Genomic DNA, 22,019 nt, shown 5'->3' on the forward strand with positions numbered 1-22,019 from the left:
CCTATGTTGCTTGAAATGGTCTGCAATTCAGGCTGCCTTCAGATGGAGACTCCAAAGAGGGTTCAGGAGATAGGAGAAAGAACAGAACATCTGTCAGTGCCCAGGACTCTGTCTTTTTTCCTTCTCTTTCTTTCTGTTTTGGGTTTTATGTCATGGCCTGTAAGTCAGTTCGTAATTACTTTCCCTTATGGAACAATCATTCAAAAATGATTTCAGTTTCCCCTCCCTCCTCCGACTGGGCAGTCTCACCTGCAGGGTACGGATTGGTTTTATACTATCAAATGTGCTTGGTGCTTTTCTGGCATGCTGTTTTGTTAGGCTATGCTTTTTAATAGAGCCTGTGGAGCTGGAATCAGGCAGCTCCTGAGCTGTTTCTGGAGATGAACCAAATGCCAAATTACGGTACTAATATAATTCTGAGCCTGCTGCCTGGATCATTGGCTGTGCTTGGGTCCTAATCCCTTTTTTGTCGGATCTGAAATAATGTATGGGCCATGGACAGGACACGTGAACCAAGGCAAGCAATGCATGAGGAAAGAAGATAGAACATAGGGAGGAGTAACCTAAGTCTGTGCTTTACTCGCTTAGGAAAGAGCACTGATTCATTGGGGGTCCAGGAGTAAGGAGACTTGCATACATTTCCATGATACTGCCTGGACTGGCATTGCGACTAAGTCTTCTGCTCTAAATGATGTTTTGCTCAGTAGACGTTCTGATCACTTCGGCAAGGAAATACAAATAACGGTCTCATTGCCTTCTACTCTGAGGAAACTGCTTACGTTATGTGTATGTTGCTAGTGTTATACCAAAACACTGAAGCCGTTTAGCCTCAGAGCTTAATGGATTATTCTACTTTTGGAAAATACTGAGTTGCTATTATCTACTTTGAGTGTTGCATATTCTAATGCATAAGAGATGTGTGTGCAATGGGTGAGTAGATGATTTTTTTTTAATTGCAAACTGTAAAATATAACTGAACTCTAAACATCATAAAATCAGAGTCAGGAAAGCAAGTTAGTGAGAAAGGGAATCTCAATGCTGAGGACAGATCTTCTGTCTCAAATAAGTAAGTATAAATCAAAATTTAGCCCTTTTTATCCTCTTACGAGATTTTTAGACGTGTGTCACCATTGAGTCAACAGATATAACTCTTTGTATATGCATGTGTCTACTTTGATTTGCTTTCTGCTAACTAATTTATTAAGTACAATGCTTCCTTTACTTAATCCTGTACTAAGGAAGCACTACATTTTTACATAAAAATAATAGACATTCAAAGCAATAGCTCTGGCGTTTAACTCTTGTCCAGGTGAGAAATATACCAATATTTTTCAAGAATTTTGTTTGGAAAGCACTATTCCATGTATTAACATGGATAAGAGGTTTAATCTCAGTAAACAGGAACCTAGTGCTCCCATTTGATTTGTTTCCCCCCAAGTTGACTTAACAGGTGCAGTATTTCAGTTTGCATACAGGCAGAAGACAATTAGGTTACCAAAAAGCATTATTTATAGTGTCAGTTCCTGCCTTGCTACAACTTGGTGGCTCAGTTATGCAAACCATATAAAAGAATAGATTTCGGTATAAATGTAAGTTTTGAAATGAGATTTTCTTTGCTGATAAGGTCATCAAAAGCTGAAACACGAGTGACAATTTGTCTGTTATAAATTCAGAGTTTCTCTATTGCTAACCATAGAAATAACTTTCTAAAACACTTGTTTACAGTGCTAATTCATTTGAATTTCTTTAACATTTGAAATAGACTGACAGCTCAAATCCAAATGCAGGAGGAAAGATATCTGGATTTGATCCTAATGAGTACAATGAAATATCTAATTCAGCACCTATGAAATGAGTAATGATATAACTTGTGTTTACTTTTAATAATCATATAATGCTATGAATGTTATTTGTTCTGTTATCATTAGTCATTAACGTTATTAGTGACGGTAAGAACAGAGTTTTATTTGCATAGCTGTAACACAAATTTTATTTCTTTGTAACTGATATACAAAGGCTTTGAATATTAACGCATAAATTTATCAAAAGCCTAGAATTAAATATCCATTGAGGATATATGCCTGCAGAACACAAACTGGTCAGTGAGGGAGGAAAAGGTTCAATCAAATCCTGAGGTCCCGATCAAGTTTATTTTTAAAATGGAAGAAACTCTTCCACAGAGAAGCATGAAAACTGAGCCAAACATTTGGAATTAAGTTCTGTGTAAAGAGTAAAAAGCCAAGCTTTGTGTATTGTAGTCAGGGTAGAAATAATTTGGGGGGAATTAGTAAGTGCTGTGAAAAATATAGGTTCCATTGTATGATTTCTAGATTTGGCTAAGCAGCAGAAGCTATGAAACGTTATATCCTGCAGAAAGCGAAGGAAGAAACACTGGCTTTGAAATCAGCAGGCTTAGAATTCATATCTACAGGTTCCACTCACCTGAGGAGCTGTCATGGAACATAATTTCTATATCTCTGTTTTCTTATAAATGAAAATTGGGATTTAGGAAATCATAGGAAGAAAAAAAAAAAAAAACGAAGAAAAGAGCACATGTGAGGGCTGCAGCCAGAGGCAACAAATGAAGAAATGAAGTCAGATTAATGTCCTACTCAGACCTCTTACCCTTCTACTCTCTCTTCTGGAGACCCTTCCCTGTCTAAAACAGTGTCAACTCCTCACGCTTGTCTTAGGGGTCAAAAATCTGGCCCACATTTCATGTTCAATTCTAATATCCCTTCTTTCATCAATGTATTCAAATACTGATCATCGACTGGAAAAAACATTTTACTTTCCTCCTTTTGTCTAACACCAACCTATACATCCAGATACAGCTATCACATGTCCCCAAAATCCTCTAATTACCTCTTTGTTTTCCGAGTGTAACTGTCTCACCCACATGAGATGAATGAAGTCTTCCAGCGCATGAAAAAGTAATTCATTAAATCCTAACTTGGCTGCTCTGGGCGTATGAGATCCTTAAAGAACAATCCACTTATTGTTGTTGGTTTGAACACATTTGATGGAAGACGAATATAATAACGGGCACAGCAAGCCCTCGATTGCGTCTCGATAAATGACTCTGATGTAGTTGCACATATACACGTAAACATGTGCGTATCTGCAAACACACAGGGACCTCACTTCCCCAGAGGTCTTCCTCAACTATTCATAACACAGCAAATAGGAGGACTAAAGCATTTCAGTATTCTGAGAAGCTAAAATAGATGACATAAATCCATATCATGAAGCTTTTTAACCCAAAAGAGAACTGAACAAACCAAGGTAACTCCCAAAGTTAGCATCTGCTCATTCGATTTCAAAAATCTACATCCACCTTACGCCCCTTAGAGCCTATTAGCTTTTACTTGATATACATTATTTTTTAACAACTTTGGTTACATAATTTCTCAGCCCAGTGCACATTAGAATCAACAAATTAGACAGCATGGTGACAGCCTGATAAATGTTAAGGTACATTGGCAGAAGCAAAAATGAGAAGTGAAGGCGGCCACTGACAGAGAAGAAGGGAAAAACAGAAGGCTTAATTTAAATAAGCTAAGTCTAGGCTGAATGAATGTAGGAGACACCGCTCCGACTGTACCCTGATACCTTGCTCTACTGCAGTACCTTGCTCTACTGCACGTAATAATGCAACAGCTTATGTTTATTAAAATGATTCTGAGTCATTATTCTAAAGTTATTTTTATACTAAAAAGATTGTTACTTTCATTTATTTAGTCATTCAACTGACATTTATTGAGACGGACTTCTTTTTTTTACTCAGCCGTGTGCAAGGCAATGAGGATATGAAGATAAAAAAAAAAAAAAGACACCGTAGTGGCTTTTGAAAAGCTCACTATTGGTAGGTGGAAACAAATAGAGACAAAAAATATTTATAATAGCATGAGAGGAACGAAATATGGTATACTGGAAACACATACAGAGTGCAAGAAGGGCAATCAATGGGAGAGACGGAGGATGCATATAATAGATCAGAGAAAACAATTCCCACCCAAAGAAAGTTCAATGATTTAGAAAAGCTGTTATGTGATATGGACAGTTCCAGGCACGCCAGATAAATAAGGCATAACCAGTGTGTGTTACAGCGGTGACAGATGGGAAATAAGGCTTACGGAATAAATCCCACTGCTTTAGAGGAAATCATGTTTGTGTAGACAGTGGCATGCAACAATAACATGCCATTCTTAGAAGCAGCTTATAATGTATACACACGATCACATGCATATAGATAGACAAATCTGGAGGCATAACAGGCATTTTTAGGACAAAAACAGGATTGTCCTCTAGTAAGTAGTCTGCTCTCAGAACCCTTAACACAACTACACTTGATAGTATATCATACATATCAAGTCTTTCATTCTAAGACTTCCCCATAAATTCTACTCCATTTCATTCCACTTCTCAGAAACACTCCAGAATTTTTTTTGTTTTTTGCATGATCCATTTTAGCACTTAATTAAAGGCTGCCTTATCTTGTCATTTGGTCATTTGATCTCACTTGTGTGTTGTTTGCCTTCTCAATTAGAGACTGTGAATTATCATAAGATAAGAACTGTTCCTCCCAAGGCTCTATGTCTCCCTTGTCATAACCTAGCATATAAGCTAAAGTGCAAAATAGCTCTGCAACAAACACAATTATTGAATTTAATTTGAAGATTAAATCTTACCAATGCAGTAAATGAAATTACCAAAGTTGTTTTCTAATAGATAAGGATATATTCAGTGCCTTAAAATACCATCATAGATGGCTTGTCCTCATATGGTAGCAACAGATTGCAAACATCCTGTCTACATTTCAAGTCAATCTGGCATTTATTTATTTATTATTGATTACTGTTAATTATTACTGTGAAGATTAGTAAGTGGTTCTTAATACCTAGTAGATGCAAATGCCAGCAGGTTTTCATCTCTTATCATTGTGAAAATTGGACAGCATCAATGGTTAATAGAAGTCTGAAAATATATCTAATTGCTAGAGATCTTTATATAAGTACAAAAGAAAGATTGGTGTCCTTAGTGGAACAATCACCTTCTGTGTCGAACAACCATTCATAATCTGACTGCAGATCTAGACGTGACTAATATTTGGCTCTCATATTATAGGTGGTGACCGTGGAAGGAATCAGTAAGAGCATAATTGTCATTTCCTTGGAAAAATTTAATCCACAGATGGATCGCAACACCCAACGGCATTGGTGTTCAAAACTAATGGGGATTTTTGCTAAATAAGGAATGATTCAGCCAAAAAAGGTATACTCTATATCTAAATCTATATCACACATCGTCCAAAGCGTATATTTACCCAAGCACTGACTGTATTGGAACACTAGAATTTTCCTGATAGGGACATTGGGAAAAATCACTTATTAAAATACACATTTATATATTTTCCTTTATAACATGAAGCAATGGAGTTAATTGATGTTATCATGCATTTACCAAGTTTCAGTTACTTATAAAATGTAATCTTTCGTGTTTCATTATTTAGCTAAGTAACGTAAAAATTCTAAATCAGATTGGGAAGCTGCTTATTAAAATAATCAACTTTTCTCTAGCTTTCTACTTCAAGAAATAAGCCTTGGGGCATATCTGTCTGGGTGGGGGGTGAGAATGATGTTGTTGAGACAGACATAAATATATACATATATTTATTTGCCCCCTCCCATAACTAAATTTATACAACCAACCATAACCTTATGACTTGGTGTTCATTTCTTTTAAGATTTTCCTATCATTTGAAACTATCTTGGCCTGTGGTGTATTCAGTTTATTTAGACTAGAGTGTTAAAGCCATTTCAATCCAAGTTCCAGAGAAATGGCATTTCTTTCTCGGTGACTGATGTTCAGAAAAAGCTCACTGCCTGGAAACAAAAGTGTTCTCTGAATTAGCATGGTTTGGAAAATTCTTAGCCATCCAGCGATACACAGATTGAATCATACAAAAGAACAGAACATACATAAATGATTAATTTCCTCTTTCCATTTAGGCTTAATATGTTTTAAGGAATTAATTAGCCCTCTCCCACCTGTTTTTTAGAAGAAATTCACGAGGAAGCATATTTCAGAAGAAGGTTTTTGCACTTAAGTGAGCTGTTACTCCTTCTCTGTCCTTTGACTACATAGCGTTAGCTTGTCTATCTCCAGGTTCTTTTAGCTTCGGGCTACAGCCTGGGTGCCTTATACACCCATCTATTTTGCACAGTTATTCAAGCTGTTTATAAATAATACATTACTTAATAAATAAATGTTAAGGTGGACCTCCCTTGTGTGAGAGGCGTTATTCCCACGTTCAGGGCTTTAAAAGGCAAGATAGTTGGTACCGGGGTTTGGAGTACTGCGTAATCTCAACAAATGGAATGGGAAGAGCAACGCGTTTAGCTATCGGCAGTCACACGGCGTGCACAATCTATTCGACACCCTTTTAATTCCAATATTTTGCTCCGTGCTAGGAAAAGAGATACACTTGCTAAGGCAGGATGAAGTTCGTATCTGCAAAACCTAAGCATACTTCACCAGCACCTCCTAGGGGCCATCTGAGGGTATGAGGCTCAGCGGTGAGCATAGGCACAAACCGTTTCCGTACATTGTCAGTTTCATCTCTCCCCCCCCCCAACCCCCCCCCCCCCACACACACACACCAATCCACCAGGGCTGCGCCGCCCAGAACACGAGCTAGATTGTGGAAGTAGTTTGGCGACTCTAGGAGGCCTTTTAAAGGGATAAATAAATGGCACGAAAGACCACTTTGATCGGTTGAGGAAACATTAAACACACACAGGGATTTCAAACTCAAACTCGGTGTAAGGAAAAGACTCCTTTAAGAGCAAAGCTTGGTTTTGACACCACAGTACTGCACTTTTCAGTTTACACATACACACACACACACACACACACACACGGATTATTAATCTGTCAAGTTCCAGGATCCAGAGCCAGTTAACACTGAATTTTACATAGGTTTTTAAAGGGTCTACATGCTCTTGCCTGGTTGCTGGGAGAGGGCTGGGAGGCGCTGGCGCGAGGGCAGAGCTTGAGTGTCTGTAGGAGTTGCTGTTCCAGAGAATTCATTACTAATTGCTCTGATTTTAGATCAGCAGAGCGTGCCGGGCGGTGGTGGAGAAAGAGACTGAAGGAGGACAATGCGAGAGGGAACAAGTTGTTCACCCTTCGGAGAAGTCTAGGCGCTTTGCAAGTAATTCACGAACAGTCGGGAGAAGAAAGAGCCCAACGGCTATGTAGTTGCAACACTTGCGCACATCTAAATCCAGCTGGGTTCTGCGCGGGGTCCCGGTCCCTTTCCCCAGGTAATTCGCGGTTGCTCCGCGCACCACGGGTTCTGCGGGAGATTCGGGGGCGTGGGGCTCTGGGTGGGAGGGAGGGGAGAGGGGGGATGCGCCCGGGCTGAAATGCAATCCCCCCTGGCTGCAAACGTTTCTTCCCGGCGCTGGCAAACCGGCACGCAGGCCCCCCAAGGAGCACGCAAGGCAAAGTCGCCACGGAGGAGAAAAAAGGGGAAGCGTGGGGCTCGGAGAGGGTTAGGAAACTCTGCCCAAGGCCAGGCTGCAATTAGGCAGCTGCAAAGTCCGGAAGTAGAGCTTCCCACCTGCTGCTGTCCAAGCTGGGGCGCAAGTTTCTCCTACCCAGCCTGGGCTAGACTCCCGGACCAGGCTCCGAGGCTGGAGGCGGAGAAAGCGGCGGCAGGTTCTCCTCGTTGGCAGAGGCCAGGGCTGTAGCATTCTCCCCTCCCCGCTGCGGTTCCCGCAGCCGGTAGCGCGGCCAGACGCGCTGCGATTGGCCCGCAGAGGCCGGAGGGCGGAGCCAGGCAGGCCGGTACTGGGACCGCCTCAAAAGAGCCCAGGACAGTGCAGAGCGCACTGAAGCCTTGGCCAGCGCGCAGCCTTCCCGGTCGCCGGCAAGCTGGGTCTTGGGAATTCTGGTTTGCTTTGGCTCATTCGCTTTTACAAACTACTGGATCTTACATGCCTCTGTGCCCCCCCCCACTTCCACTTCATGTCCCCATGCTCCTGCGCCGGCAACAGGTAAGCGCTGCTGTGTGTTTTCTTCCCTCCTTCTCTCTCACCGCCTGTGTGTCCTGGGGAGCGGACTCAGGCAGCGGCCCCTGACTCTACCTTGCCCCGCTGCTCCAGAGGTGCCCAGCTGTCACGCTGCTGTAGAGCTCACCCACGCTCTCGAGTCCCGGATCATGCCTATAGAGTTTGTGTGCGCACCAGAACATCCCCAGAGCTAAAAATACGGAGACATGCTTGGAACAGTTGAGCAATAGAAACATTTCTCTGCAGCATCTGTTTGTGCTCATAACTTCCAATGCACCAGCTGTAGCGAGATACTGAGTTTCGAGACCAGAGTAAGGGAGTCTGCGTTCGATTCTCGCTCTCAGGACAAAAAAAGGCAGCGGGGGTGCGGGGGGAGAGAGAGTGTATTTACAGCGCTGGTCTCAAACCTTGGCAAACCTTGGTACTCAGGGATAGTCTCGATCCTCAGCCTTTTTTTTTTTTTTTTTTTTTTTTTTGTCACTGCTTCAAGTGCAGCGTCGAGTTCCAAACAGACCGGGTGTCTCAAAGTTGCTTTGCTGGGGAACAGAGCAGGAGCCAGAGTTGGGAATTGAGCCCCAAGACCGCAAAACTTTCACATCATTATGTCACTCTCCCCTAAGCCAACTTGTAATTCATAGCAATATTAGTACTAATACCTAGCTTGAAGACAGCGTGGTTTCTAGGGAGCACAGTGGTCAAAACGACTTTTTTCTGCAAAAAGATTGCATCATAACATAGACTCATCGTGACAATTGAAGAAAAAAAAGAGATAGGAAATGGGCTATTTAATGTTTGTGCCTGGGTAAGCATATCAGTGGGATGGTAACTACGATACGGCAGTGAATCCTGGGGATTTTCATAAACTCCGAATTTGCCTGTTAGGAAGTAAGGCACTGTTTGAAAATGTGTTTAGCGTACGCACAAAATGCATATTGCCTTTTACGACTTCTTATTTCCTCACTAACCACTATTGTATGTTTGCTGTGTATTATTACCTGTGCACTTGTTAGCTTTTTTCCTGCTCACTTCCACACCTACCCCACGTGTTTTATTTATATTTGCCATTATCTGGAAAAATCTCCATGTTCAGGAGTAAGAGATGTGACTTCAAGGATGGTGGGAGGGGTGAGAGTTGGGGTCAAGGTCATTTCACTTTGCTTTCAGCCCTTCCCCCTCATGTTTTGATGGCACTTTCTTTTATGTTATTGGTGTCCATAGGAATATTTGTTCTAAACTCTTGTGAATTTGGCATTAAAAAAACACGCACACACACAATATTTCTACTTCCTTTAGACTCTCCGGATGTAGACTTTCTGGTTCACTGTAGAGAGTCCTTGTATGAACTTTTGAGTAGCATGAAAGATTGACTACCTCTTTACATGAACAGATAAATCGTTTTAAGTGTTTCTTTTTTTTTTCTTGGTGTATATGTTTGCTTACAAATATGTATGTATTTTCAGCATTTGCACATGCTGAGTGATGCTACATACCTTGTTGAGTATAAATATTATAATGCTCACATAGACAAATGGGTATTCCCTCCTCCTGTACTTCCCCTCCCCCTTCCTCTGTTTACTGAACGTCTAAGAGGTTGCTTTGCTAGCAGTTGTGCTCACATAGCAACACGTGCCCGGAGCACACTCAGGCTGGTCTATATGGCGTCAGCTGGGGAATAGCTGCTCTAAAATACTCATTAGCAGACCTCTCTCTAGCCCAGCACAACTTTCTTTTACTATCCTTATTTCCTGTCTTTAGTTAGAAACTTTCGTATTCACTACACCATGACCATCTGATGGGATACATTTATTCTTGGTTATTCTTCATAAGTACCTTTTTCTTTTTTCTTACTAATCTGTATTCGAAATATTTCCTGTATGGTAAAAATGATTTAGATTCACTCATTTATACCATGTTATCCCCCTTGACCTTTTATTTATCCCTAGCTCTCTCTTCCTTAACAACTACCTAAGAGTGAAGCACTGAACTATTTTTTCCATTGCTTATGCTTAATTTTGGCTCAGCCTATAAATAGTCTTAACATGAACGGCACCACATGTTGCCTCTCAATTTCCCAGAAATATTTTCTACCTCATTGGTTCTAGCCTGGGTAAAAATGATTATTTGTGTCTCTTAAATTTACATCAGGCCCTTAAATACTTTGGCGGATAGGGGAATTGACACATTGTTCATCCAATCAAATATCAGTTCTCCTGAGTTGTACCCATCAAGGAGTCAAATCATTTAGGGTTCCCATCTACTCCTAATCCAATGTTTCTCAAAAAAATGATTTGGAATCTCTCCCTAAAATAAAGTTGTACGAAAGCCCTCCTCCTAATGAATGTTTTCGCCAGGAGCGCGTGAGTTGGTGATTTTCACTGATAGAAGAGCAGGCAAGAATGTTTCCTGCTTGCCTAAAGCCACTCTGGTGTGTGGGCAGGTTCATAGGAAAGGTATTCTTCAGAGTGCAATATGAAGACAACTAACCTATCAAAATTTGGCAGGGTCTAGGTTTTTGCTATGTAATCAGCTCCATCCACAAAAGTCTGAATACACAGAATGTGTGTGTACATATTTACCATTTATTCGCAGTGACAAAAGTTTCCATTTTGCAAAAGAATCTCCCCCCTCCCTCCCTTTTCAGGCAGGAATGGTAAAATTTGCAAATGATGCTCCCTATCTGGAGCACATTCTGTCATTAGCAATGGAAATAAGACAATAATAGTCGCTCAATACAGGCTATTTTCAAGGTTCTAAATGCGGAAAGCTATTCAGAGGAAGCTGGTATTGTGTGTTTTGTGGAATTCAAACGAATGTCCTGGGGTCAAGATTTTTGGAAAGTCGTAATTCAGTCTTTACATTTCATACAGTTGTTATGCTTTAATCTGGCAAAAGTGTATAAGTAAATCAAAATAAATTTGAGACTGTCTCTAATGGTAACTCAGATGAAGGATTGCTTTGAATGATGAAAAGGGAATTTCTTGGTGTCAGCTTACAGTATAAGATTCTAAAATCAATCAGAACTAAAGGATACAAGTACTATTTAAATGATGCCTCCCTCCCCACCCCCCCTTTTTTGGAAATACACCTGCATTTGGTATTATATTATTATCTCTATCTATTTCTGTGTAGAAATAAATGCTTGGCAATTTCATGTGAGCCAAATAAGCTGAAATCCCTGTTGAAAAAAATTCTTTCCATGTCCAGGATCTAGAACCCCGAGCAATAGGAGTCTTGTTTCTTTTGTCCAAGTGCAAACTTCACAGGGAAGCAGACAAAACATTCAAGCAGGTGGAAGACGGGGAAGGCACAGTAACTTCTTTTTATAAAGTAATTCAAAGACACTTTCAAATCGGGCATCATTTAGGTGTCAAAAGCTGCCAAAATGTAACACACATTGCAATTTTCACAGATGACTAATCACAGGAAAAATGTGTTGGGGCACATTCTTGCATAATAACTTGGATGAAGAGGGAGAAGTGAAAAGACTGTAGCAAGGCATTTTTCAAAGACAATGCACCTTACCTCTCTTTCCGGGGCTGTGCAAAACAAGATAAATAATTTGCTTTATTTGTTTGCAGTTGGCTTGGCTGAAATGGGTTTTGTTAGCTGCTTAACATTAATGTGGCTTGGGGGGAGAAAGAAAAAGTGGAGTTCTCATTATCATTATCTGGGCTTCACCAAATTTCTGATCTTTTTCATGTGTTGTTCATTGTTCACCTTTCATCCAGAAGATAGGTTTGGTTGTTTGAAATGTTGCGAATCCCTTTTTTTTTTTTTTTTTGGTTCTATGCTGCACTAATTCATATTTGATCAAACACCCTCGACTTATCCTTAGGTTTTTGTTAATTAGTCAAAGGAAAACAATAGTCTTTGGAGCAAAGATGGAAAGTAAGAGTAAGTAGATGGTTTTTACTTAGAGAATTAAGCAAGAAGAGAAAACAAAACGACTGTTTGTTCACATTTAGTGAAGATGAGTGGCTTCTCCATAGGAACATACGGCAAACAACAGCGCTTGAAGTGAAAGTAAGCTGACTGACATTTATGATCTATTCCTACGGAGTTGCCTCTGTTTGGGAAAACACAGAATTGGCCTCACATAAAATGAGTTCCTGCCTTATCTCAATCCGCTAAAGACCAGGTCCTTTGGCACAAAGGTGCTTACTTCCGAGCCTGTCATTATACACACAGCAATCCCATCTCCGGAGAATTTCAGGACTCTTATTGCTAGGCAACAGAATCACTCCCTATCCCCCAGAGCTAACTTGTGTCTTCAAGTCAGAATCAGCTGCACCCACAGAGATGTTGTCAGGCATTTCTCCACAGTGGCTGAAGTTCACGAAGTGAGGCAGCACACAATCTCCCAAAAACAGTCTCCAGAAATTGAGATCCATTTCAGATGGTGTTAAGGGCTGTCTGTTCAGTTCTATCATTTAAACAAAAAGCCCTGTGCCTTCTGATGTCAACCTTGTTATCAAGGGTTCTAATGTTCTCCCACAATGCACCTGCAACTCAATTCATATGAACACTCTTCATTTGTGTGAAATGTTCTCTACACGACCGAGTCCTTAAAGCTTCGCAACAAACGTTGGAATTAGAAAGTCTCGCTTCTGCTTAATAACTTGGCATCCTAGCAAGTAGGGAAAGCAAGCAAAAGAAGAGAATAAGAGCGGAGAGAGAGACCTGTGAACTAGAATATTTTAGGTTGCTTGCCAAAAATAGAAGAAAAGGGACCTGAAATTTTGGTTGAAAGACGGTCACAAACCACTCACTCTCCTGTGCTGAATGATTCTGTGCTTTGAAAGAAAATAAATATTTTTAGGCTGCAAGTATTTTAAAAACCCTACAATTCAATGTGGAATATGTGTATCTGTATCTGACTCTGTGTCCTGCTGGGAAATGTTGCCTTAGGGAGTAGACCCTTTAAGAATGACTTCTTTTGTAATGAATGAATTGTCTTTTTTTCTGACAGGACCTGTTCTCTGGATGTCAGCTGAGTTACTAAAGTAACTCTGCATGTCAGTAGACAGACTTTGGTAGAACTTCAAGACTCCTGGAGACCCCCATCTCTCCTTATTTTATTTTTTTTGCGTGTGTGTCCTCACTGAACATTCAAAACTGTTTCTCCAAAGGGTTTTGCAAAAACTCAGACTGTTTTCCAAAGCAGAAGCACTGGCGTCCACGGCAGAAGCAATGGGCAGTGTGCGAACCAACCGCTACAGCATTGTCTCTTCAGAAGAAGACGGCATGAAGCTGGCCACCATGGCGGTTGCCAACGGCTTTGGGAACGGGAAGAGTAAAGTCCACACCCGACAGCAGTGCAGGAGCCGCTTTGTGAAGAAAGACGGCCACTGTAATGTCCAGTTCATCAACGTGGGGGAGAAGGGACAACGGTACCTCGCAGACATCTTTACCACGTGCGTGGACATTCGCTGGCGGTGGATGCTGGTTATCTTCTGCCTGGCTTTCGTTCTGTCGTGGCTGTTTTTCGGCTGTGTGTTTTGGTTGATTGCTCTGCTCCACGGGGACCTGGATGCAGCTAAAGAGAGCAAAGCCTGTGTATCGGAAGTCAAGAGTTTCACGGCTGCCTTCCTTTTCTCCATCGAGACCCAGACCACCATAGGCTATGGGTTCCGCTGCGTCACGGACGAGTGCCCCATCGCCGTGTTCATGGTGGTGTTCCAGTCCATTGTGGGCTGCATCATCGATGCCTTCATCATCGGCGCCGTCATGGCGAAGATGGCCAAGCCGAAGAAGAGAAACGAGACTCTCGTCTTCAGTCACAACGCGGTCATCGCCATGCGCGATGGCAAGCTGTGTTTGATGTGGCGCGTGGGCAACCTCCGGAAAAGCCATCTGGTGGAAGCTCACGTGCGGGCGCAGCTCCTCAAATCCAGAATCACTTCGGAAGGGGAGTACATCCCCCTGGATCAAATAGATATCAACGTCGGGTTTGACAGTGGGATTGACCGCATATTCCTGGTGTCCCCAATCACCATCGTCCACGAAATAGATGAAGACAGCCCTTTATACGATTTGAGTAAGCAGGACGTCGATAATGCGGACTTTGAAATTGTGGTGATTCTGGAAGGCATGGTGGAAGCCACCGCCATGACGACACAGTGCCGCAGCTCGTACCTGGCCAACGAAATCCTTTGGGGCCACCGCTACGAGCCTGTACTCTTTGAAGAGAAGCATTACTACAAAGTGGACTACTCGAGGTTCCACAAGACTTACGAAGTCCCCAACACCCCGCTTTGTAGTGCCAGAGACTTAGCAGAAAAGAAATATATCCTCTCAAATGCGAATTCATTTTGCTATGAAAATGAAGTTGCCCTCACAAGCAAAGAGGAAGATGACAGTGAAAATGGGGTTCCCGAAAGCACGAGTACGGACACACCCCCTGACATTGACCTTCACAACCAGGCAAGTGTACCTCTAGAGCCCAGACCCTTACGGCGAGAATCGGAGATATGACTGGTTCCTTCTCTGGGATATTTGCTTTACAACACAGCCTGTTGGTCAAAGGCCCAAAACACTTATTCAGACGACGGTACTGGTGAAGAGCTGGGTCAAGGCAAGTGGCCACAAGGGACCGAGGCTAGCACAATGGTTTCAGAGAAAGACTCTAAGCTCCGAGATTAATGCAAAGCACTAAACATGCCTCCCCGTGACCCAATGGCACATATATGTTGTAGAATAAGTTATGGGGTTATTATTTTTTTTTTTATGTTTTGTTTTGTGTTTTTTACAAAACTTGAACTTGCAGGCAAGCCTTGGTTGGGTGTTTGACTTATCCAGAATGCTTCTCTTTAGGGAACAAGGATGTTTTTAATGGCATAACAAAGGCAAGACTCTGCCTTAATTTTGAAAAGCTGCTAACTACATGACCACGAATTGTATTTTTGTTGCCGTGTAGTTTTTCTTTCCTGTAATTTAAAAGTCAGTGTTGAACTTTGTTGAAAGCTCATGATATGTGCTTCAAAGTGGCAAGTATTTGGCTGTTAACTGCCAACACGAGAGCCTGATTTTTTGAGGCCAGTAATTTGTTTGCTAGAATTGATTCTCTCTCTCTCTCTCTCTCTCTCTCTCTCTCTCTCTCTCTCGTTACATAAGGGCATTATGTAACAATAGCCAAATGGTAGCCTCTGGGTTGTTTTTTTTTTTTTTCCTTCATGATGTTAATGAGTTATCTCAAATTTTAAGTTAGACTACCTAAAGTAAATACCAAAGATAATGCACATTTTTGCACAGTGGAGCTTATACTAAAAAGGAAAAGAAGCTCCCCGGCTGCCTTGAAATCAAGAGACAATAACTTTGAACCTCACCAAGACCTTGAACTGCCCTCTCCTTTTGCACCTTATTCAGAAAATAGGATATCATACACGCCGAGTCCAGTTAAGTGCAGTGCTTTTTAAATTTTGTTCTTTCACGTAACTTTTGTATTATAAGAGGAAGAAGAAAGGGAAAGTAAAATTCGCACACCCACACACACACACACACATAATAAAAATCTTTCCTGCAAGGTAGTGCTGGCCAGGCTAACGCATAAGTTGAGAGATAGTGACATGCTCTCAGCTTTTTCTGGGTTTTCTCTCTTTTGCACATTCCAAAATTTATTCCATAAGGTAAGGCCTTGGTTGAATTTAGTCAGCATCCTCAGAACTGAGCCATCCAACATGGAAGATAACTGGGTTTAAACCCTTGCAGTTGAATTTGTTTCCCTGACTCCCAGGACATTTCCCGATTGATTTTGCCTTAGAAAAGATGCCACGCCAGACCTCTAGACTGGTTATTCTGATCAGTCTGTCTGGAGTGAGCCCTGCAGTGTCTGAGAGGGCTGCAAATGCCAACGTGGGGGAGGTGGCTCGATGGGCACAAGCCTCTTTGACGTCAACTCAAGTATTCAGGAGCGAGAGGAAAGTTACTGTTTTTTTTTTTTTTAAAAAAATATTAGAGGGTAGGAATGAAAATGTCTTAGTATTTTAGGGTCAACGAGAGTCATACAAAATACAACACAATCATAAGTGAAGGAGATAATGGTCTAAAAGGGTTAGTTCCCATTTCTGTATGCACACTCTTGATTGAATCTGAGTTGATCCCTGTCACCTGTGGACCCCTAGCGTAGGTGACTGAAGGACATGTTATTTTCCATACGCCTCTCCTGCCAGGCTGCCTGACTTGCTAAAAACAATGATTTTTCTCCCCCAACTCTAGCTCAGTAATGAAGCTCTGTTTTGGTTTAACGTTCCCTATTTGTGAATTCTGGGGTTACTGACTTTTCTTTTTAATGGGAGTCTCAAAATCAACTCTCTTATGGTATTATATCCCAGTATGCCATTAAAAAACAGCTTGTTCTAGAATCCTGTATTTCGTGACTCAATGTTTGTGATGGTCTCTTGAACAGCCATAGCTGAATGCAGTGCCTGCAACAATATCACCGTTTCTGCTGTTGTCAGCCTTCAGAGTCGATGGGTTTGCAAACTGTGGCGTTACTTTCATTGAAACTGTGATAGAGATGTGAAGCAAGTGGATGCTGTTCTAAATCCAAATTGCAAAGCAGGTTTGGGAAGTTGTTTAGAGAGTTGGTGGTATTGGGATTGAGTGGACGAGAGAATCAACAAAAGACGCAACGGTTTGGCCGTTGACAGTAAGAGGATACCAAGGGCTTCAGCTGCTGCTATTTTGATATTTTGCAAAGGAAAATAATCACACCAAAGAGTATTCAGTGATATGTAAATTAAATGAAGATATGGTGGACAAATTGGGGTGACCCCAGAGAAGCCTCCTCCCAAACACACAGTGCTGCCACTTAAAAAGACGAGATCATTGAAAAGGGGCGGGTACGGGGGGCAGGAATGAGGGAGGGAAATCTTTCAACTTCTTTCTGTAAAAGAGAAAAAAAAAATTCTAAAATTTCTGGTGCACAGGTTTGTTTGTTTGTTTTTCCAAGAAAATTTTGCAGAAGCTATGTTTTTAAAATGTACATTTTATAAAGTTTATCAGATATTTTCATATTTAAAGCCAAATGTAAATAGAAGTCTGTAAAGGAAACAAAATTGCCATAGAAAAAGTATAATTTCAGTGCAGCGATTTCTGAGAGCTAGTACCTATATGCTACCGGTTAGCATGGTTTTAGCAAATATTTACCAGCCTTATAAGGTTTGTATGGCTATGTTCTTCTGTTATTTATTTCAGCATGGACTGTTCATTTGAAAGCTTTTTCTAGTTATTAGTATTTTAACAGTTACAAGCTTTAAATGGCTGTATTTTTGTTTTTGTGGGTTTTTTTTTTTTTTTTTTGTCAAGAGCCAAGACACAGGTAATGCACAACATTTTTTTGCTGCATTTTACCTTCAAAACATTTGTCCTTATTGACTGGGTCTCCTTAATTAGTGCACACGTCATTAAAATGCAGATTGAAGAGACTCACCCACCGTGAATGTCTATTCCTGGACACATGTTGCTTCTCTGTTGCAAGCAAACCCCCCAGTTGGATTTACTTAGGATTTATTCCCTTTTAAAGAATCTTTTGCCCATGTCCAGCTGGGCATTATATTTTGGGGAGGAGGCATAGAATCCTGGTTATCTTGTTTTTAAATAAAAAGTAGACAAAGTGAATTCTATTTTGATTATTGAAAAAGGAATAGTTTTCTATCACTTTAAGCAGATACTTGAATCCGACATTTTTTAAGAATGTCGCTATAGCACTGTAGTCATTTCCAAATTCCTGGAGAAAGTTTGTTTTACCTTTTTTAAAAATTCGATTAATGCATTATGTCTTCGTTTCCTTTCTTCCCTACAAACTCCCATCCCAAACCTTGATGTTTATTTGATGGGTTTGTATCTTCCAAATTATGTCGTCCTTGCAAATAACAAATGTCTGTTCATATTTTATCATAAGCCACTCAGTAAAGACAAAAAGCTTGTTCTGAGAAGTAGAGTGAGTCGTTTTTCACTCTGTGTCTAATAATATTAAGGTGGAAAAAAAAAAGTGTTGCACAGTCTTGTCCCCAATCCCAACCAGGATCTCTTTTCTAGTGACGTTGGGTTTCAGCTCTGGGCTCTGGCGAATTGAACAATCCCGGCCTTTGACAATCGTGAGAGTTATTATTTTCCCGTTTGCCGTCCTTTTGTACCTAAAGTCTTCCTATTGTACTGCACAAACTATGGATTGTACATATTTTTATATATTATGTCTTATTTTATTATTTCTAAATAAAAAATTAAACATTGAAAACAAATCGGTGCAAGATCTTTGGGCTTCCTGTCTGCTTGTGTAAAATCACTGAGATATAAAGCAAATGTTCCCAAACAATAGGACAGAAACCCTGGTGATCTGGATGAATAGAGCCATAGAAACTGCCTCAACAGGCAGGTGCTATGGGGCAGCAGATTAGTTTAATCCAAGTTAGAGGAAGTCAAGCTCATATTTTCTTTTGGGACAGAATGGCCTAGGTAGCAAGGGGATAGAAAAGATGGAAAAACAAGCAAACAAAGCTAACAAAAAATAACAAGGTTTAGATTTTGATTTTTTTGTTTAATGATAGTCTCTCTTCATGGAGCCTAGAATTTGTGTAGTGTTCTGCCATATATATATATATATATATATATATATATATATATATATATATAACCTGGTTTTCTCAGAAACAAATCAGGATATTATTGTCGTATTATAGATCAGGAGTTGGCAAACGTGTTCCTACTGGGGCCTGATAGTAAGAATTTGGGGTTTGCATAACAGAGTCTTTTCTTCTGCACTTATAGAGTGAAAGCAATCACAGATAACATGAAAACAAATAGTGTGGCTCTGTGTTTCAATAAAACTTTATAACTGCAGGTTGTGGGATAGATTTGGCCCGTGGCCTGTAATTTATTGGCCTCTGTTATTGATGAAGAAACTGAGGGTAGATTTTAAAGTTAATGAATCACTGAGGTGATACTAGAATTCAGGTTTCATCTGCCTCCAAACCTAGTTTAATCCACTAAGCTGTATACTGTTTCAGGGCACAAAGTTACTCCTTGGATATACCGTCTCAGAGAAAAGTGCTACTTCTTCTCTAGCAAATTTGCTGTAACTGTTTTTCACAATTGGGAATACTGAGAAAAATCTGCATTCTGAGATATGGGTCGCTCCTTAATATTTTTTCTTTAACAAATATTCATATGGCACTTACTATGTTCCAAAACATGGTTCTAGGTTCTTAATACATTCTAAAGAAGTTAATCTTGACAGCAACCCTATGGAGGAGGCACTATTATTACCCCCATTTAAGAAATGAAAAAAACTGAGGCTCAGAGAGGTTGAGCATCTTATACAAGCTCACCCAGCTAGTAGCTATTGGAACTGAGATTCAAACTGGTGCCATTCAGCATTGGGCTGTGTTTTATTGTTTTGTTTTTGTTTTGTTTTTAAATAATTGCTCTATCCTTCCCGTTTGGAGGCATTCTTGGCGAAAGTTTTACTATTTATTTAATCTCCTGCCTTCCTGCTTCCCATTTTTCCTTCTCGTAGGTGATGAACATGCTTTTTTCTCCACACAGGGAGCATCAGCCCAGAATTCCCACCTCCTTCATAATCGGCTCCACAATTCCTCCTTTAGTTCTTGGAGAGAGGCGACAACTCACAAAGGGTAGGTTAATTACAAATTGAAGCATTGGTTGTGGGATTTGGTACATTTCAAACTTCAGAGGAATTTCAATTCACTGGGAATTGCTTAGGCCTGCCCAGAGGCAAAACCACAAAACTCAGTTACTAACCAAACGCAGACGCCCGACCACGTTGCAGGCCTCCGCCTTCCACCCCCCATGGCTGTCAAAGGTGTAGTGTGGTCCTCTTGGTGATCGGTCCTATTATGCAAGATATAGAATGGTAACTCCAGGCAGCGAGTGAAAGCCACGTGGCCTCACTCCTACTTTTTAAAATTTTTTATTATGTGAAGAAAAGGCAGGTGGCATTCCAGAGTCCTGCTTAGGCGTTCTTTTCAGTGACATCCCAACAAGGCCTCAAACTCTGGCCTTCTTAAGCAGCAGCTCTCCAGATAATACTTGTAAATTTTCCTCTAGCAATTTCCATTTTAGAGCTGGCACACTGATTAAATCTATCAGATTTGCTTCCCCAAATTAAAGAAAGAAAGGAAGAAAAGGCTAGTGAGGGGTGGCCGGTTAACTCAGTTGGTAAGAGCGTGGTGCCAATAACACGAAGGTTGCTGGTTCAATCCCCACATGGGCCACTGCGCTCTCCTTTAAAAAAAAAAACAAAAACAAAAAAAACAAGTCCATGAGTAGCATGTTTTAAGACACCAGAGACGTTAAAAAAAAAAAAAAAAAAAGGTTCAGACCAAGGATCTTAGCGACCTGATGATTTGAGCCAGTAGAGGAAGGTTGTTATAATGACTTAAAAAATTACACAATTACCAGGTAACACCTGCAAGAGGCAGGTGCAATAAGACTATCACAATACCTGGCTGGGGAACAGGGTGACCAACTGCCCCGGTCTTCCTGGGACAGACAGGCTTTCCCTGGATGTCAGATTTGCAGACTAACACTGGGAAAGTTCTGGGCAAACTGGGGTAAGTCAGTTATCGACTTCAGAAGCTGGAGAATTAGAATGTTCAGGGAGAAGGGAGGAGAGGGACAATTAGGAAGCATGTGGAAGTGGAGGAGTTTAAAGAAAGGTGAACCAGACTCTGCATAGGAGGGTTACTAACTAGTAAGAATAATAACGATGAATAATTACATATAAGTGGCTCTCTCCGAACAGCTCAAATTTGCTGTGTCAAGGCAGTCATTGTTTTGGAGGAATGGTTTTCTAAAATATTGTACAATTCTCTGCCTTATTCAAAAAAACGGTTTCCCGGTGTGACGCAAGCCAATAGGCGCAGCTCTTCTTGGTAGAATGTGCTTGTCAACGTTTGTCCTTTAAACCATCACTTGCTGTTTTGTCCAATACCAGAAGTCCCCAAGTCCCAGTTAGGTTTTTGCTTCCGATCTGCTTTGCTGAGGAAATCAGATAACCCGTTGTAAAGTCTATATAACCAATATCAGAAGACCAGGCTGGCCAGAAATGTGCAGGTAAGACGCAATAGACAGGACTTGAATGGAAGGTTTGATTTTGGTGGTGACTCTACTCATTTCCTGAGATTTTTTTTATTTTTTTTTATTTCAGGTTTGAGATTATATCCTAAAAGACTGGAATTGTTAAGGGGTTTGACGTCTAGAAAATTCTATGCAATTTGACGGAAAATTTCTTGAGGAATTAATTATAAGGTGCTGGTGACTCAAAATTTTCTATGTGGACTTGGTCGACAATAGATCACAGTTTGGAATATGGGCAGTATGGTTGTATATTCATTTTGTCTTGCAATTGAGAAAACCAAAATTTATGTATTACAATAACTACCAATTATTGAGTACTTATGGTATATTAGATACTGTGTAAAGATACAGTGCTGACCCTCCATATACAGATATCTTTACAGAAATATTTTTTTCAGGGATGTCACCATGGAGTCACATATTTTCGTAATGCCTTACTGGGAATGATTTTGTAAAAATCATGATTTTGTGAAAAATTCTGCTCCCATGGATGCTGCTTTTTCATTTCTTCACGCTAACTGACCGCTCTGCCCTGTGAAATCATCTCTGCCTCAGTGTCTCCCCGATCCTGACACATGGGTGGGAAGACATCCCCTGGGTTCACGCCTGTATAACAAACCAATGAATCAAGTGTCACACTGTATAGTTTTATTTGGCTTTTGTTTTTTCAAATTTTTGATAATATACCTACATCTGACATCCCAGTTAAGCAACTCTTTATTTGATCTTGCAAACAAAGAGAGTGTTTTACTGAATAGTGTATAAGAGTGTCCTTAAAAATAGCTGCCTTGGGCGCCCAGACACAGACCCGTAAAGACAGATTATTTACCAACAGAGGAAGTT

General features: G+C 40.8%; 1 protein-coding gene across 2 annotated transcripts; it reads left to right on the plus strand.

Moving 5' to 3' along the window:
* Positions 1 to 6,774: 6,774 nt before the first annotated feature.
* Positions 6,775 to 18,239, plus strand: KCNJ2 (potassium inwardly rectifying channel subfamily J member 2). Of its 2 annotated transcripts, none has more exons than XM_033091029.1 (2): positions 6,775 to 7,328; positions 13,048 to 18,239. In XM_033091029.1, exon 2 carries the CDS (start codon positions 13,269 to 13,271, stop codon positions 14,550 to 14,552), a length of 1,284 nt encoding a protein of 427 aa, XP_032946920.1. In that variant the 5' UTR covers positions 6,775 to 7,328; positions 13,048 to 13,268; the 3' UTR covers positions 14,553 to 18,239. The 2 variants fall into 2 exon arrangements, with proteins under 2 accessions (XP_032946920.1, XP_032946919.1); XM_033091028.1 differs by lacking the exon at positions 6,775 to 7,328 and adding an exon at positions 7,877 to 8,063.
* The last annotated feature ends 3,780 nt before the right edge of the window (positions 18,240 to 22,019 follow it).

This window comes from Rhinolophus ferrumequinum, chromosome 21 (assembly GCF_004115265.2).
Source record: "Rhinolophus ferrumequinum isolate MPI-CBG mRhiFer1 chromosome 21, mRhiFer1_v1.p, whole genome shotgun sequence".
Taxonomy (NCBI): Eukaryota; Metazoa; Chordata; class Mammalia; order Chiroptera; family Rhinolophidae; genus Rhinolophus; species Rhinolophus ferrumequinum.